Source organism: Zalophus californianus, chromosome 1 (assembly GCF_009762305.2).
Source record: "Zalophus californianus isolate mZalCal1 chromosome 1, mZalCal1.pri.v2, whole genome shotgun sequence".
NCBI lineage: Eukaryota > Metazoa > Chordata > Mammalia > Carnivora > Otariidae > Zalophus > Zalophus californianus.
The window spans coordinates 145953094-145971298 of NC_045595.1; the positions used below are offsets into that span (position 1 = coordinate 145953094).

Below are 18205 nucleotides of genomic sequence, written 5' to 3' on the forward strand. Positions count from 1 at the left end.
CTATTGTTAATAAATACATTTTTTTCTATTTGTTTTACAGATTTTTGCCTGTTTTTATATATAAATATATATAAACTTTATTGCTATAATTCATATACCATTATAATTCACATACCCATTTAAAGTGTGCAATAAAGTGTGCAGAGTGTGCAACCATCATCATAATCTGTTTTAGAACATTTTCATCACCCCAGGGAGAAGCCCTGTATCCATTAGCAGTTACTCTCCATTTTTCCCTAATCCTCCAAGCCCTGTATAACCACTAATTTACTTTCTGTATATATTTTCCTATTCTGGATATTATATATAAATGGAATCATACAATAAGTGGTCTTTTGTGGCCAGCTTCTTTCACTTAGTATAATATTTTCAAGATTTCAGGATCCCTGTTGTGGCATGTATCAGTACTACATTCCTTTTTATGCCCAAATGTCATTTGTTTCTTGAGGTATAACTTAAATACAATAGAGTGCACAGACCTTGAGTGTACAGCTCAATAAATTTTTACATATGTATATATATCCATGTAATCACCAGTATTCCCAGAAGACTCTCACGTCCGTGCTTGTCAGTGTCCACTTTACCCAGATTTCCTCATTTTCCTGTGGCTTCTAGTCATCATAGATTAGCTTTGCCTGTTTTTTTTAATTTTTTTATTGTTATGTTAATCACCATACATTACATCATTAGTTTTTGATGTAGTGTTCCATGATTCATTGTTTGTGCATAACACCCAGTGCTCCATGCAGAATTTGCCCTCTTTAATACCCATCACCAGGCTAACCCATCCCCCCACCCCCCTCCCCTCTAGAACCCTCAGTTTGTTTTTCAGAGCCCATCGTCTCTCATGGTTCGTCTCCCGCTCCGACTTACTCCCCTTCATTCTTCCCCTCCTGCTATCTTCTTCTTTTTCTTTTTTCTTAACATATGTTGCATTATTTGTTTCAGAAGTACAGATCTGTGATTCAACAGCCTTGCACAATTCACAGCGCTCACCATAGCACATACCCTCCCCAATGCCTATCACCCAGCCACCCATCCCTCCCACCCCCCACCACTCCAGCAACACTCAGTTTGTTTCCTGAGATTAAGAATTCCTCATATCAGTGAGGTCATATGATACATGTCTTTCTCTGATTGACTTATTTCACTCAGCATAACACCCTCCAGTTCCATCCATGTCATTGCAAATGGCAAGCTCTCATTCCTTTTGATGGCTGCATAATATTCCATTGTGTATATATACCACATCTTCTTTATCCATTCATCTGTCGATGGACATCTTGGCTCTTTCCACAGTTTGGCTGTTGTGGACGTTGCTGCTATAAACATCGGGGTGCACGTACCCCTTCGGATCCCTACATTTGTATCTTTGTGGTAAATACCCAGTAGTGCAATTGCTGGATCGTATGGTAGCTCTATTTTCAACTGTTTGAGGAACCTCCATACTGTTTTCCAGAGTGGTTGCACCAACTTGCATTCCCACCAACAGTGTAGGAGGGTTCCCCTTTCTCCGCATCCCCGCCAACATCTGTCATTTTCTGACTTGGTGAGGTGGTATCTCATTGAGGTTTTGATTTGAATTTCCCTGATGCCGAGCAATGTTGAGCCCTTTTTCATGTGTCTGTTGGCCATTTGGATGTCTTCTTTGGAAAAATGTCTGTTCATGTCTTCTGCCCATTTCCTGATTGGATTATTTGTTCTTTGGGTGTTGCGTTTGATAAGTTCTTTATAGATTTTGGATACTAGCCCTTTATCTGATATGTCATTTAGCTTTGCCTGTTTTTGACCTTTATATAGATAGAATCATAAATTATGTGTTATTTTGTGAATAGCATATGTTTTTAGAAACACAAACTACTGTTAAGGAACTCTTTGAGTACTGACTTCTAGAGGATAAATTGTCTAATCTGTAGAGAAATCTCTATTAACTACAGAAAATTGTATATTTGGGTCATTGGTCTAATCTCCTTTAAAAAGTGTTCTTAAATTGGGGCGCCTGGGTGGCTCAGTCGTTAAGCATTTGCCTTTGGCTCAGGTCATGATCCCAGGTTCTTGGGACTGAGCCTCGCATTGGGCTCCCTGCTCAGTGGGAAGCCTGCTTCTTCCTTTCCCACTCCCTCTGCTTGTGTTCCCTCTCTCACTGTGTCTCTCTCTGATCTTTTAAAAAAAATGTTCTTAAAAAGGATAGCACACATATGTACCCATATCTCCTAAAAAGGAATGTTTTATCTTTATAGCTTTAGCATATCTTAAACTAAGCTTATTATATTAGTGATTTTTAAAAAGAAATGTTTTTTTTTAAAGATTTATTTATTTTTAGAGAGAGAGAGAGCGAACATACAGTGGGGAGGGGCAGAGGAAGAGGGAGAGAGATAATCTTAAGCAGGCTCTCCACTCACAATCCTGAGATCATGACCTGAGCTGAAATCAAGAGTCAGATGCCCAACCAACTGAGCCACCCAGGTGCCCAAAAAGAAATATGTTTTAATTTTAAAACCTAATCTTAAAGGATGCCTGGGTGGCTCAGTCAGTTGAGCGTCCACCTCTTAGTTTCTGCTTGGGTTATGATCTCATGGTGAACCCTGAGTCAGGCTCTGCATCCAGGGTGGGAGTCTGCTTGAGGATTCTCCCCCTCTGCCTCTCCTCCTACTCATGCTCTCTTTCTCAAATAAATATATAAATCTAAAACCTAATCTTAAAAAATCCATCCTTATCTGAAAAGAAAACAAAACAATGTCTTCCCAGTTCCTGGATTCAGCCCAATCATAATGTGATCTATTTAGAATTTAAAATTCTAAGCAAACATTACTACAGCCCAACAGAAATTAAAAGAATTATAAGGGAATGTTATGAACAACTGAATGCCAAAAAATTTGACAATTTATATAAAATAGAAATTCCTAGAAAAAGACAAATTACCAAAACTGGCCCAAAATGAAATAGAAAATCTGAATGGACTTATCCCAAGTTAAAAAAAAAAATCACATTTATTTTTAAAAATCTTCCCACAAAGGGGCGCCTGGGTGGCTCAGTTGGTTAAGCGACTGCCTTCGGCTCAGGTCATGATCCTGGAGTCCCGGGATCGAGTCCCACGTCGGGCTTCCTGCTCAGCAGGGAGTCTGCTTCTCCGTCTGACCCTCCCCCCTCTCATGTGCTCTCTCTCTCTCTCTCTCATTCTCGCTCTCTCAAATAAATAAATAAAATCTTTAAAAAATAAATAAAAATCTTCCCACAAAGACAAGATGCTTCATTGGTGAATTCTTTCAAACTTTAGGGAAGAAATAGTTCCCTATTCTGAACAGTTTCTCTGCTATTTCAGAGAATACTTTCTATCCCATTTTATGAAACCAAACCTCAAAGCCAGGCCAAAAAAAAAAAAAAAAAACCACAAGAAAAGGAAACTATAGTTCAAAATTTCTCACAAACTTAGATGTAAAAATCCTTAACAAGATATTAACAAATCCAGGAACATATAAAAAGATTTATATAGCATGACCAAGGGGGATTTTACTCTGGAATGCAAGGTTGGTTTTACATCCTAAAACTCGATCTAATACACCAGAAGTAACGAAAGACAAAATCAGAATATGATTGTTTTGGTAATGCAGAAAAAGCATGTGACAAAATCCAACACCTTTTTATTATAAAAACTCTCAACAAATTGCAAAAACGAGGGCAATTCCTCAGTTGATAAACGGCATCCACAAAAAACCTAGTTAACATAATATTTAATGGTGAAAGATTGCATGCTTCACCCCTAAGATTGGGAAAAAGGCAAGGATATTTGTTCTTGTTACTTCTGTTCAACATTGTGCTAGAGATTCCAACTAAAGCAATAAAGGGATAATAAAAAGGAAATTAAAGGCATCCAGATTGGAAAGAAGTAAAACGTCTTTAGTCACAGATGACATGATCTCATATGTAGAAAATCCTAAGGAATCTACCAAACAAAGTGCTAGAACTAATAATTGAGTTTAGCAAAGTCACAAGACCAAGATCAAAATACAAAAATCATCTGAAATTATACACACAGACACAACATGTGCACATATAAATCAATTTGCATTTCTATATAGAAATGCAAAGGAACAAGGAACAATCCAAAGCAAGGAACAATCCAAAAATAAAGGTAAGAAAAACAATTCCCTTCACAATAGAATCAAATAGAATAAAATACTTAAGAATAAATTTTTTTTAGAGGATTTTATTTATTTGACAGAGACACAGTGAGAGAGGGAACACAAGCAGGAGGAGTGGGAGAGGGAGAAGCAGGCTTCCCGCTGAAGAGGGAGCCCGATGCGGGGCTTGATTCCAGGACTCTGGGATCATGACCTGAGCTGAAGGCAGATGCTTAACCATCTGAGCCACCCAGGCACCCCAAGAATATTTTTTTAAAATTTTATTTATTTATTTGAGAGAGACAGCACAAGCAGGGGGAGGACACCAGAGGGAGCGGGAGAAACAGGTTCCCCACTGATCAGGAAGCCCGATAGGGGGCTTGATCCCAGGACCCTGGGATCATGACCTGAGCTGAAGGCAGATGCTTACCTGACTGAGCCACCCAGGTGCCCCAAGAATAAATTTAACAAAAACTCTGAAGTAAGGCTTTCCTCTGTAGAGGAAAGAGCATTCCTGCATTCTTATTTCAGCTTTGCCTCTGAGTAATTGCATATAATTCATATAATTTCTTTGAACCTTGTTTTCCTCATCTTTAAATTGAGAATTATTGTGCTTCTTGCCTCACAGGGCTGTTATGAGCACTAGAATATATTTATAGTGTAAAGCATTATACAGTGATAATCATACTTAATAAAGCATACAGAAGCTATTTCCCTTCCCAGTCCCCTAGTTGAAGTGGTATGAAAATGTACTTAAGAACCTTGGCAATTTTCAGGGCTCCTGGGTAGCTCAGTCCTTGGGCATCTGCCTTTGGCTTGGGTGGTGATCCCAGGGTCCTGGGATCCAGCCCCACATAGGGCTCCCTGCTTGCCTTGAAGCCTGCTTCTCCCTCTCCCACTCCCCCTGCTTGTGTTCCCTCTCTTGCTGTGTCTCTCTGTCAAATAAATAAATAAAATCTTAAAAAAACCCAAAAACCTTGGCAATTTCATCACATAGAACAGGGTTGGGTGTTGTGCCAGGTAGTGGAGGAACCATTATTCTGGACCCAGTTAGTTGGGACTGAGCTTAGTTTCCCAGCCACCTCGCTCAATATTACCCTGAAATCACCAGTAAGACATTTATCTTTCCTATCATGATTTACTGATTTACTCATTTGGTAAAAGGTTGGAACTTTCACTTGTCATTTTGAAATGCCTTTTTTTCTTTTGTTACGGCTTTAGGAGGAATTTAATCACCAGTATATTGAATAACTGTTCTTTAAAGTTGCCATTTTTTGAGTATTTCAGTCTGTACCATTGAATTTAACTTTCTTTTCCTTCACTTTCCTCTTCTTAAGGGCTTACAGCAGCCAGCTCCTTTTTCTGACGAAATTGAAGTTGACTTTAGTAAGCCCTATGTCAGGGTAACTATGGAAGAAGCCAGCAGAGGAACTCCTTGTAAGTAAATGCCTATTTATACTGTTGTTTTACTCTTGTTTTTAGCATTCAATTGTATTTATCAAACATACACGTACTTTCTATATTCTTTCCTCAGTTTACTTGTAAAGGCTAGTTAGGGGAGGGTTTCCTCCCATCTCCCAGTTGTTCTCTTTGGGAAAAATAACTGCACTCCATAAAATTTCATTTTTTCTTCTTCTTATAAGCTTGTTTTCTGTGATGTTGTTACAGCTTGAGATATAGTGGAACAGAGATAATAGGATATTAGCCCGAGGTGGATTATAATCTCGTCTATATTTACAAAGGTCCAAAAATATGTCAGGCTGTCACATTTTTAATAGCCTTCAGAATTGTCCCCCAGATCTCCCTTTCTATAAGTTAGTACCCTAGCTATGATGCTGCTATAGGACAAAAATATCCTAAGTGGGTAGATTCTTATCACTTAACTTTATCTTTACTGATATTTTTTAGGTTTTTTTTAAAGACTCACTTTATTATTTTTAAACCCTATACTCTTTATTTGTATGCTTAGTTTACATCATTAATGAGCTATTTTTGACTACATAAATTATTAATATATATTCTAGTTACTCTTCCTGTTTTGGACAAGTGGATTTAGGGATCATCATAAAGAGAAGCTTCCTTGAGTGTTAGGAATATAAAGTCCTATAGGCAGCTGTCCTTACTTATTTGTAAATTCTCCAATTCTTTTTTTCAATCCTTTTTTGGTTCTTTCCATTATTATGGTAAGTGTTCTGTCTACTCTGTAAATGTAGGCCTGCACTCAAACTCAGGCAAGTACTAGGGAACAAGAGGTAGTTACAGCCACAAGTCTATACATTTCCACTATATAGAAGATATTTGTGGTTACTTCTTAATAGTGTTAGTATGTTTGCTCTCTGCTGTAATTGAAGAGTAGCAAAATATGAATAAACATGAATGCTGGACAATTTCAGGCCAGGGATCCCAGTACTCCTCAGCTATTTCTTGGCTATATGAAGCATAGCTTTTGAGTCCTCAAAATTCCAGAGAATGCTTTCTTTTTGCCAAAGTGTTTAGATGTAGCTCATGTTGATCATGACCCTTCTGACTCATGATGGTATTTTGGACTTGGCTCCCCTTGAGTAATAAGCAGGCCAATGGGGCAGGGTAAAATGACAACAAAATGACAACAAAACGGTGTAGTGGTGGCAGGTCAAATTTCAAAATGCCATCAAACAGTTCAAGGATCACATTCACATGTGATAGTAGACCTGTTGAAGGCAAGATCTTTTCATGGGGGCTCTCTAATAACACACATTCAGAATGTAGTACTTCACTCAGATCTGATCACGTTGTCTATATTACCCAGCTTATTGCTAATCTATCCACAAATCACCTATGGTACATAAAATGTTTGTGTGTGCATGTGTACTATTCCCAAGTTTTAAAGCTTATAGTTAACAAGCACTAACTAATCTAATTTTTAACAATTGTAGAATTAGAATTTTAACAATTTTAGAATTTTGTAAGTCATTTTTTGAGATTATCTACTTTATCATCTCTTCATTATATACATGAAGAAATTGAAGTCCTCAGAAACTAAGAAGTGAAAGCTTCCCTATAATAAAACAAATAATTAGTGATAGAATTGAAACTAAAACCTAAGTTTTTCCACCTTTGTGTTCCTTTCACCCTGGAGTGATGCTGCTCTTTGTAGACATTAGTTATAAATAATAGAAGGCCATTGGCAGGGGCGCCTGGGTGGCTCAGTCGTTAAGCGTCTGCCTTTGGCTCGGGTCATGATCTCAGGGTCCTGGGATTGAGCCTTACGTCGGGCCCCCTGCTCGGCGGAGAGCCTGCCTCTCTCTCTCCCTCTGCCTGCCGCTCTGCCTACTTGTACTCTCTATCTCTCTGTCAAATAAATTAAAAAACCTAAAAAAAAAAAAAAAGAGGAAAACTACCGATCAAAAAAAAAAGAAAGTCTTTAAGTATCCTCTGGCTCTTTAAAAAAAAAAAAAGAAGAAGGCCATTGGCAAACTGATTGCATTTTAGGTAGAACAGAGAGTCACAAATTAGCCTATAAAGTTGGCTGGTCTAATCTGGTCTCCAGTTTTTCTCCTATATCTCATTCTGTCTGTTCAGTCTTAAGTTAAATAACCACGTGACTATTCAGTGTTGGACAAGGAGTAAACCAATAAACCAATAAGGAATCTACACATGCCACAATTAGTGAATTTTAAACCAATAACTTGTACAAGGGGGCATCCTTCCCCTCCTCCCCCACACCATGTCTTCACTAGGGAGGTTAAGGGAATACAAGAATGGAGTTGGTATAATCTAGGAGAAAACTCACTACCCAGAGAAAAAACAAATATAGCTTGAGAGATGAAAAGCTTATTTCTTTTGGAAGATGAAAGAAAAAGGTCAGCAATATGTTTTCAAGGAGAAAGGGGAAAAAAAGGCAAAGTCTGAAGCGCAATAGAATCTTGTTAGGGGCAAAAGTTTTGGTGATAAGTATTTGAGAGAATATATCAAAAGATGCAGTAAATTGAAACAGATCTGTTCTGCCTAGAGGAAAACATATATTTATTTAGCCAACAGTAGTGCAAGGACTATAATTTATAATACAAATCAGGACCATTTTGAAAGTGAAAGGGGGTTGCTCCTAATAATAAGCTGAGACAATATATAAATCAGGGTTTGGTCATCCTGACCAGTAGACACTTGGTAAGAGAATGAATAACTCGTGCTTTTCCCCACATTTTCTCATTCAACAGTGGTCCTTTCTGGCCATTTGGTTACTATATTAGCCTGGGTTTGCTAAAGACTTGGGGGTAAGTCATGGGGAATTGAGAGTTTAGGAGGCTGGGGAAACACTGAAGAGGGCAAGAAGCACATCTGGAGTTTGGTCTGAGAAAGGGTTTGGTGGTGACTTGGCCTGATAACAGGATGATTAACCCTGACAGCCAGTCGATCAACAGCATTCTGTACTACTGTACTATTTCCACCATCCTCATCTCACTTTGCCCATGCTATACACTAATGTCAAAGAAACAACAACAAAATCTTAATTTTTGTATTCTATGCTTTGTCTTTTAGGATCAAAAAAGTGAGATCATAGTCACGCTGGACTTGTTTAGGAAAGATGGAAGTATGTTAGTTACTTCATGGCCATGATTTCTAGGATGTAGAAGACAGATTAGGCTCCTCAGACTTTGTTTTCTTTTGCTTTGTTTTATGGTTGAGGAAACTGAGTCTTAAAGAGGTTACGATTACAGAGGAAGGAGGCTGGTGGTTAAATTGGAGCTGTAATTTTTCTGACTCTTAAATCCATTATATTATTTGTTTTTCGTTGTATTGGCATATCTGTTTTATTTAAAAATTTCATTTCCTTTATTATAAACCAATACATTCCCATGGCCTAACATTAATAAAGTACAAACAGGGTACAGAGTGAAATGTCTTCCTATTATCACCATCTCACAGCTACCCACTATCCCTCCCTCTCACCCTTTTAGTAGGTGTATCATGGTACATTCAGTCCTTCCATTGAGATTTAGGTTGTTTCCAAACTTTGATTATTACAGACTATGCTGCAATGAATAACATACATATTTACAAATCTTATCTGTGAGAAAAATTCCTAGAACTAGAATAGCTGGGCCATTGTAGGTGTAGCTGGGCCATTGTAGGAGATAAGAGAACATCCGATGACTTTAGGTACTTTCCAGAAAAAAGTAAAAGCATTTGTCTTTTGATAGATATTGTCTAATTGCCCTTTTTTAAAAGATTTTATTTATTTGAGAGAGAGCATGTGCATGCTTGGTGCACGAGTAGGAGAAGGAGGAAAGGGACAGAGGGAGAGGGAGAAGCAGACACCCTGCTGAGCAGAGAGCCTGATGCGGGGCTCCGTCCCAGGACTCTAGGATCAAGACCTGAGCCAAAGGCAGTTGCTTAACCAACTGAGCCACCCAGGCGCCCCTCTAACTGCCCTTAAAATTTGTACCAATTTATGTTTCTATCCCCAGTGTATGATTTCTCAGTTTAAAAGCTATTTATTTATCGATAAAGCTATCTGGAAAGAAAAGTCCACAGACCTTTTGAGAACCAGTTTTCTCCCCCTTGATCGATTGTCCTCAGACAGGAGGGAGAAGATGTATCTTACCCCTACCTTCAGTATGGTATATCTGATGCGGCTCCCCTTCTTTCCCAGAATGATGTAGCTGCTCCTACTGTTATTTTCTGCTGCTATAGTTAGATACTCTTCTTTTATTCACATATGGGAATATGTTACTAGGACTTGTTAGATTTATTATTTGAAGCATTATGTCAAATCCATCCTCAGTGTGTTTGTTTGGCTTTGGTATTAGTCTTGTGCCCGCAAGAGATCATTCATTACCTGGATTTTCTTTCATAGTCCAGTACTACTAAAAATAGACTATCTGTTCTCTGTTATTCTCACTAATGGAGAGAAGAGGAAAAACTTTTCTTTTTTTTAAGATTTTATTTATTTATTTGACAGAGACATAGCGAGAGCAGGAACACAAGCAGGGGGAGTGGGAGACGAAGAAGCAGGCCTCCCGTGGAGCAGGGAGCCCGATGCGGGGCTCGATCCCAGGACCCTGGGATCATGACCTGAGGCGAAGGCAGACACTTAACGACTGAGCCACCCAGGCGCCCCAAGAGGAAAAACTCTTAATGTAAAGTCCTATAAGATTGATATTTGACTTTTAAATACTTAGTATATCACCCTCTACTGAGAAAGTATAACATCATGCTCACTGTCAGGAGAAACACTTGAAGGAATCCCATCTGTCATCACAGAGCAGATATTGAGGGTGACTGGGACTGAGAAGCAATAAATTGGTAACTGATCTCTACACCCCTTTCACCTTCCCTGTCAACCCCTCTGGATCACTTCTTACTCACGGGGCAGTTGGAGGGAGGTTTATTTTCAAAGCAAAGCTTAGTTATTAGTAATCAGGGCAGCCTGAAAATGAGAGAGCAAGCAGCGGGAGTATAGCTTAACTACACCCTGTTTTAAGATTTTATTTTATTTTATTTTTTTATTTATTTGCGAGAGAGAGAATGAGAGACAGAGAGCATGAGAGGGAGGAGGGTCAGAGGGAGAAGCAGACTCCCTGCTGAGCAGGGAGCCCGATGTGGGACTCGATCCCGGGACTCCAGGATCATGACCTGAGCCAAAGGCAGTTGCTTAACCAACTGAGCCACCCAGGCGCCCTAACTACACCCTGTTTAAATGTGACTGAAATTTAGGCATAAGCTGAAGGTGAGGATTTTGAAGTTTAGGACACATATGTAGTTCTTCCCATTCACTTTTTTTTTTTTTTTTAAGATTTATTCATTTGAGAGAGAGCATGAGTGAGCAAGCAAGAGAGCACAAGTGGCAGAGGGAGAGGGAGAAGCAGGCTCCCTGCTGGGCAGAGAGCCCGATGGTGGGGCTCAATCCTAGGACCCTGGGACCATGACCTGAGCTGAAGGCAGATGCTTAACCGACTAAGCCACCCAGGCGCCCCTTCCTATTCACTTCTAAAATAAGTTCAAGAAAAAGCAATCATGAAATCCAGTTACATGAGCAGTTTGATGAAATCAGGCTAACAGAGAGTCAATGGGTGTGATGTCAAAAAAGGGTCTTTGGAGCCAAGGAAGTCTGTGATATTATTCCTCACCACCCCAACCCATCCTTCCATTAGGGTGAATATCCAGAGAACACCTTGAGAAAGGGGTATGCAAGGATGGAACACAGTGCCATTTCTATTTGTCATATATGAAGTATTGAATCAGTGTGTTTTTGTAATCAATTCTTTCCTTTGGATTTAGGTGATCGGCCTGTGAGAGTTTATGCCGATGGAATATTTGACTTATTTCACTGTGGTCATGCCCGGGCTCTGATGCAAGCAAAGAACCTTTTCCCTAATACATACCTCATTGTAGGAGGTAAGAAAACATCTGATGACTTTAGGTGCTTTCCAGAAAAAAAAAAAAATTATAGTAGCCTTTTTCTCCTGTTATAACATGAATACTGGCTCTTGGTTTGGTTTTTAAATGAGGGATATAGAACAGCCTCTCTAAAACATGAAGTATATGAATTATATAAACCTGGTGAGAGAAACTCCAAGCTCTTTGACCTGAGATGTCCAGTTTTTATCTGTTTTTAGCTGAGTTTCTGCAGTTTGGGGAGCAACAGTGACCCCTATTGCCTACTTAAGAACAGCATTTATTCTAGATTTCAATTTGTCTTTTTTTTTTCTTTAGGTTTTATTTATTTGAGAGAGAGAGTGTGTGAGGGGGGTGGGAGGAGAGAGAAGCAGAGAGGGAGGGAGAAGGACAAGCAGACTCTGTGCTGAGCATGGAGCCCAACAGGGGTCTCGATCCCAGGACCCTGAGATCATGACCCAAGCTGAGACCAAGAGTCAGATGCTCAACTGACTGAGCCACCCACGCATCCTGTTTATCATTTTGAATCAACTGAAGTGCAAAAGTCTGTTAAGCAAATATTATGTGGTCCAGTACAGTCTTATGAAAATATAATAAAACATTTTTAAAAACTTAAGTGATGCAGAAATTCACAGCAGGTTAATTTCAGAGACAAAGATTTTAGGCCCTTGTTGTATCCTCTCCTCTCCGAAGTGTGAACGTGCTTTTTATTGAGCATTGGTCCTGAAGATGTATCTTGGATTAGGAAAAGCACTGTTACTCAGACTGAGCTGTATCCAGAAAATTCTTCTCCAGGTAGGAAGATTGGTTGCAGTCCTAGGAAACGGGAGAGGTTGGTGACTGAGGAATGGTTAAGCAAAGGGACTTTGACTTACAACTTTATGATGTGGTGAACTCAGTTTGCAGTGATGAGCTTACGCACAACTTCAAAGGCTTCACGGTGATGAATGAAAATGAGCGCTATGATGCAGTGCAGCACTGCCGCTATGTGGATGAGGTGGTGAGGAATGCCCCCTGGACCCTGACACCAGAATTCCTGGCAGAACACCGGGTAAGAAACTGAGCACATGTCCCCATTCCTTGTTATGGAATTCCCTCAAATCTCAAGACTTCTGGGACTTAGGGTAGTTTTCCACTAGCCTTTTTTTTTTTTTTTTACTTTATGCTTTATGTAAATTTCACATAGAAGAGATGACAGTGATATTACTACTACTAATAATCATCCCTAACATTTATATGGGTTTTGGTGGTTTACAAGCACTTTTACATCCATTATATTTCATTTTGCTCCCCCAAACAATCTTATTGGGTAGCTATTATTTCTACTATACATATGAGAACAGAGCCAGAGAAACCAAATGACCTGGTCCAGGATACACAGTAGCAGGGCTAGAAACTGAACTCTTCAGTTAAGTGATTTTTATACTCCCACACTATGAATGTGTCCATCCTCCTAACATACCAGTCCTTTAGAATATACAGAGCCTTAGCTGTGCTCTCAAGGAGTTCCAGGAAACATAGACTTCTCTTATACTGACTTAAATCTAGTTTTAGGGCTTTGATTTTGGGCTAGAAATTGTATGGGATTAGAAACTGGGAGGTTTCCCACTTTTGCTCATTGAGTTAGTAGTATAAAACCCCTCACTCCTTTTAATTCTCACACATTAAAGAAACAAGTTTCCTATAAATGGTAGGTATAAAGGGTGAGAAGTGTTTATCAGGTCAGGGTGAGGTCCCCAAGCTTGAGGAACCAGCAAGCATATTGTCAGTTCTCAGCAGGGGTATGTGGAATGTCAAAGGTGAGTTGTTCAATGAGGCAGAAAGAAAAAAGTAGCCAAAGTGCTTCAAAAGCAATACTTGGGGGTAGGCCTGAAGCTAAAGGGTATTTGTTAAAACTTTCAGAATTAGGGGCGCCTGGGTGGCTCAGATGGTTAAGCGTCTGCCTTCGGCTCAGGTCATGATCCCAGGGTCCTGGGATCGAGTCCCGCATGGGCTCCCTGCTCCTTGGGAGCCTGCTTCTCCCTCTGCTTCTCTCTCTCTCTCCCTCTCTCTCTCCCCCTCTGTCTCTCATGAATAAATAAATAAAATCTTTAGGAAAAAAAAAAAACTTTCGGGATTAGGACAGACCTTTTATAGTTCTCTAGCTTTTCTGTATCAATACTTGGCAGCCAATGGTACCAAAGGTGATGAATAAGATTATTCTCAGCAACCACAGCCAGGCAGGCCCAGGCAGAAGAGGTTAGAGGAACCTTTTTTTTTTTTTTAAAGATTTTATTTATTTATTTGACAGAGAGAGACACAGCAAGAGAGGGAACACAAGCAGGGGGAGCAGGAGAGGGAGAAGCAGGCTTCCCGCGGAGCAGGAAGCCCGACATGGGGCTCAATCCCAGGACCCTAGGATCATGACCTGAGCCGAAGGCAGACGCTTAACGACTGAGCCACCCAGCTGCCCCTAGAGGAACTTTTAACTTCCCATTTCTCCTTGTTAGCAGTGAATCCTCAGCCAGCAGTCCTACCTGGCCACCATTCTTATTTACACTTTGCTGCCTATCAATCCCTGACAGATTGTTCATGGGTAATCAGGATATTAGCTGAGAGTCTCTGACACATTCCTGATAGACATGCTTCACACTACAGTGGCTTCTGGGAATTAGGTATAATAGTTGTATTAGCAATTACATTAGTAAAGGGCATAGGGCCTACTCAGGAATGACTAAATAAGTAAGGTTAGCATATCTCTCTGAAAGATTATTGATCCCAGTACTATTGATCTCTTTTCACTGTTGCAAGAGGTATTGACAGTAGTAAAATGATAGAGCCCAAGACCTAAAGGTCTTTTATGGCTTCGAGTTTTACATTCCTCAGGAATATAGATGTATCTGTTCTAGTAAAAGGGCTCTTGGTTGCTATTTTTATATTCCCACTCATCTCATGGACTGAGAGAGAAACCAGCTAAGGAAGAAGTGACCTCTTTTGCATATTTTTAGAAACCCTTATTTGACCAATCTTTATAGACCCAGGAAGATGGGGAGATTTCCTTTCTTCTTTCCTGAGCTCCACTCACTAACTAACACACCAGCAAATCCTCTAGTCGTGTTTACTACAGCATGATGACTGGTGTGCAGTGTGAGGGTAGCGCTTCCAGTAGACCAGGAGAAATAGCTAAAAAAAGAAACTGGTCAACTTCATATTTATGAGTGATAAATAATTAGATTGGGTGGCTTGTGAATGAGTCACAGAATTTATGAAGCAAAGCAGAGAGATTAAAAAAAGTCCATTTGAGGCCTGGCCTCCCCTTGTCCTTTATTTGGATCTGGGGGAGTATTTACTGGGAGAGTATTTTCTGGGGGAATATTTACTGGTTCTTTTTGATGGCAGTGATCCTGGGTTTTAAATGATGTTTCCTTATTTCAGATTGATTTTGTAGCCCATGATGACATCCCTTATTCTTCTGCTGGGAGCGATGATGTTTATAAGCACATCAAGGAAGCAGGTGAGTAATCTGATGTACATCCTCACTTTATGGAGTCTCAGGAGCAGTAACAGAGATTTAATGACATTGCTACTTTACAGAGGAAAATTTATACACTTAGAAATTCAATATACTTTCAATCAGACTTCAGATAAGAGGTTTATGTGAGCATAGCACTGATATCCATCAATTCTCAGTCTAAACATCTACTTTTGATATCTCTTTTAATTTTAGGAATCTCTCTCTCCCAGGCCCATATTTTTTTTTAATATTAGGGCCATATAGTTCTTCCTTTCCTTACCCCTAGCGTTTGAGTCAGTCCTCCTCCTGTATGTCAGTATCTCCAGACTTCACTTAGTAATAGAAGACATTTTTTGAGGAAAAGAATGTTGCTCCCAGTGTCCATCTAGTCCTACTGCCTGAGTTAACCAGAATGTCACAGTGTTTGTATGTGTTCTTGGATTAGGTATGTTTGCACCAACACAGAGGACAGAAGGTATCTCCACATCAGACATCATCACCCGAATTGTCCGGGACTATGATGTCTATGCCCGACGGAACCTCCAGAGGGGCTACACAGCAAAGGAGCTCAATGTCAGCTTTATCAATGTGAGTTCCGACTTCATCCCAGAGTTCCCTGGCCCTATTGGACACACGTTTGCCTCCTACTTTATCTGAGCTAAAGTTGCTTTTCAGTCTGCTATAATTATCACCTCCAAAATTCAATGAATGCCTCTTTGCTGATTACACTATGCTAAGCTCTTTACAAAAAGAATAAAACAGAGGCATTCTCTGCCTTTATGGTCTAGTATCAACACATTGATATAAAGACACACAGCCAATTAAATAAGAATATGTTACTTCGGCTTAGGTCTTGATCCCAGGGTCCTGGGATTGAGCCCTGCATCGGGCTCCCTGCTCAGCGGGAAGCCTGCTTCTCCCTCTCCCACTCCCCCTGCTTGTGTTCCCTCTTTCGCTGTGTCTGTCTCTCTGTCAAATAAATAAATAAAATCTCAAAAAAAAAAAAAGAATGTTACTTAACATAGTACAGTATTTATATCAAATATATTTAAAACAGTTTTTTTGGTTTTTTTTTGATTGGATGGTCTTTGGAAAATGTAATGAAAGTTATGGATCCTCTCCCTGTGTGGATAGTGGCACACAACATTTTCCATGCAATTTTTCAGGGCATGTGGACCTAGGTTTTAAAATTTGATTTATGAAAGCAAAGTTTATCTTAGCTTAATACTGCCTTTTAGAAACAAACTGCTATACATGTTGTATATAAATTTTATCTTAATAAAGTTGATTTTAAAAGAAGAAAGCTGCTAACTATACTTCTATACAAGTAGTTTACAATGCTCCCTTACCTGCTGCCAGTTGTGTGAATGATGAATAGATGAAGTGGTTTCATCGAAATATGTTTATCTTTGCAGATAAACCCTAGCTGTTGTTAACCACCTACTACAGAATCTTTTTCAGGTGTTTAAAAATACTAAACATATTCCCGTTCCCCTTTATGATCTGGAAATTATGAAAATACTTTTCCTTTGGCTAAACATCCCCCCCCCCCATCCCCAGAGGGTTCATACCATTTTCCCTTCTGTTTAGGGAAGCTTGTAGGACTATAGAGTATCATCTTCATTTTGCAAATGAGCAAACAGATCTCTAAATACCAAAAAATAAAACAAACAGCTCTTCTAAAATCATAGCATAAGCCAGTGATAGAGAGAAAATATCCAATACAATAAACAAATTAAGTAAAAGATCCGCTACTTCAACCTATTGTAGTTGTCTTATTCTTGGCAATATTGTGTAGTAATCCTGTGGCTCCTTATGTATCTTCATCTAGAATGGGGTTTGGGTTATGTTGGGCATGTTTATGTTCCAAGTTTATGGGTTTTTTTTTTTTAATTATTATGTTCAGTTAGCCAACGTCTCGTACATCACTAGTTTTTGATGTAATCTTAAAAAATCTGACTTCATTTGGCTATATGCCCATCTGTAACTGAGCATACTCTATATATTTAGTTTAGTCCAGGCTTCTACAATGTTCGGATTATCACACTTTCATATAAGATGACCATCCAGAGTATATTTAATCTGTTACTATGCTAGAGAAACAAGGGATAGATTAGGGCGAAGTGAAATTCTAATGACTGGAAATAGTATCAGTAGAGTGCTGAAATGTTTTTTTTTTCTTCTCCCTTTGGAATGGAGGTCAGAGTATTATTTCTCAAAACAATTATTTCTTTACTTAGGAGAAGAAATACCACTTGCAAGAGCGGGTTGACAAAGTAAAGAAGAAAGTGAAAGACGTGGAAGAAAAGTCAAAAGAATTTGTTCAGAAGGTCGAGGAAAAAAGCATTGATCTCATTCAGAAGTGGGAGGAGAAATCCCGAGAATTCATTGGAAGTTTCCTGGAAATGTTTGGTCCAGAAGGAGCGCTGGTATGTTCTTTCCTGGTGGAAAGTTTAGGGAATTTCAGGAAAATTTAGGGTATTTTCATGCTGTGGAAAGAATTATAGCATTATAGAAGGGGACATCAACATTAAGTAGTTATCTAATCTGTTCCTTATATTGGGCTGAACTATATTTCAACTATCCCCAAAAAGTTTAAAATCGTTACAGAAAGAGGTTACACATTCTCCTAAATAATTTTGCCAGCTGTCAACCTCCAAATCTGGTGATAAGCAAGTAACCTTGCCCAGCTTGCTTCTATATTATAGTTTTAGATAAAAAGGAAAGAACGAAGAACAGTAAAAAGAAAGCTGCCTCCACTATAAACAGCTGCTGCAGAGCTGCTGGGTGAGGTTAGAGTTCTGTCCTTGAGTAACAAGGTCTTTTCAAGCCAAATAGAAGGTGAATGTAGTTATTTAGCAAATGAGTCCTAGGATATCAGGAAGGATCTAACTGTGAAAGTATTTGATACCAGAACAGATTATTCAGGGAAAATATAGAATTTCCTTTTCAGAGAGCTCTAAAACTAGAATAGGTACTCTTTTGTCTGAGTTAGTTTCTTTGCCTGGAGCCTGGACTGCAGACCAAGTAGCCATTTAAGAATTCCTTTGACACAGAAGTCGAGAATTGGGTTACTATAGATAACATGTGGAAACCCTTAGATAAGTAGCATAGCATGGACTACTTTAGGGAGGAGATTGCTTAAAATTTTAGATATGTCCCTCCCCTAGCTTATTTGATCACTTTTTTGACATTGCACAGGGCACTCGTGATA

General features: G+C 39.3%; 1 protein-coding gene across 4 annotated transcripts in view; it reads left to right on the forward strand.

Moving 5' to 3' along the window:
- Window positions 1-18205, forward strand: part of PCYT1A (phosphate cytidylyltransferase 1, choline, alpha) — a 69233-nt gene that overhangs the window by 46840 nt on the left and 4188 nt on the right. For all 4 annotated transcript variants that reach the window (XM_027584536.2, XM_027584533.2, XM_027584535.2 and 1 more), the window contains 6 exons: window positions 5459-5558; window positions 11382-11498; window positions 12398-12549; window positions 14913-14991; window positions 15437-15579; window positions 17232-17420. In XM_027584536.2, coding sequence (XP_027440337.1) covers window positions 5459-5558; window positions 11382-11498; window positions 12398-12549; window positions 14913-14991; window positions 15437-15579; window positions 17232-17420 — 780 coding nt within the window. The remainder of the gene's footprint in view (window positions 1-5458; window positions 5559-11381; window positions 11499-12397; window positions 12550-14912; window positions 14992-15436; window positions 15580-17231; window positions 17421-18205) is intronic.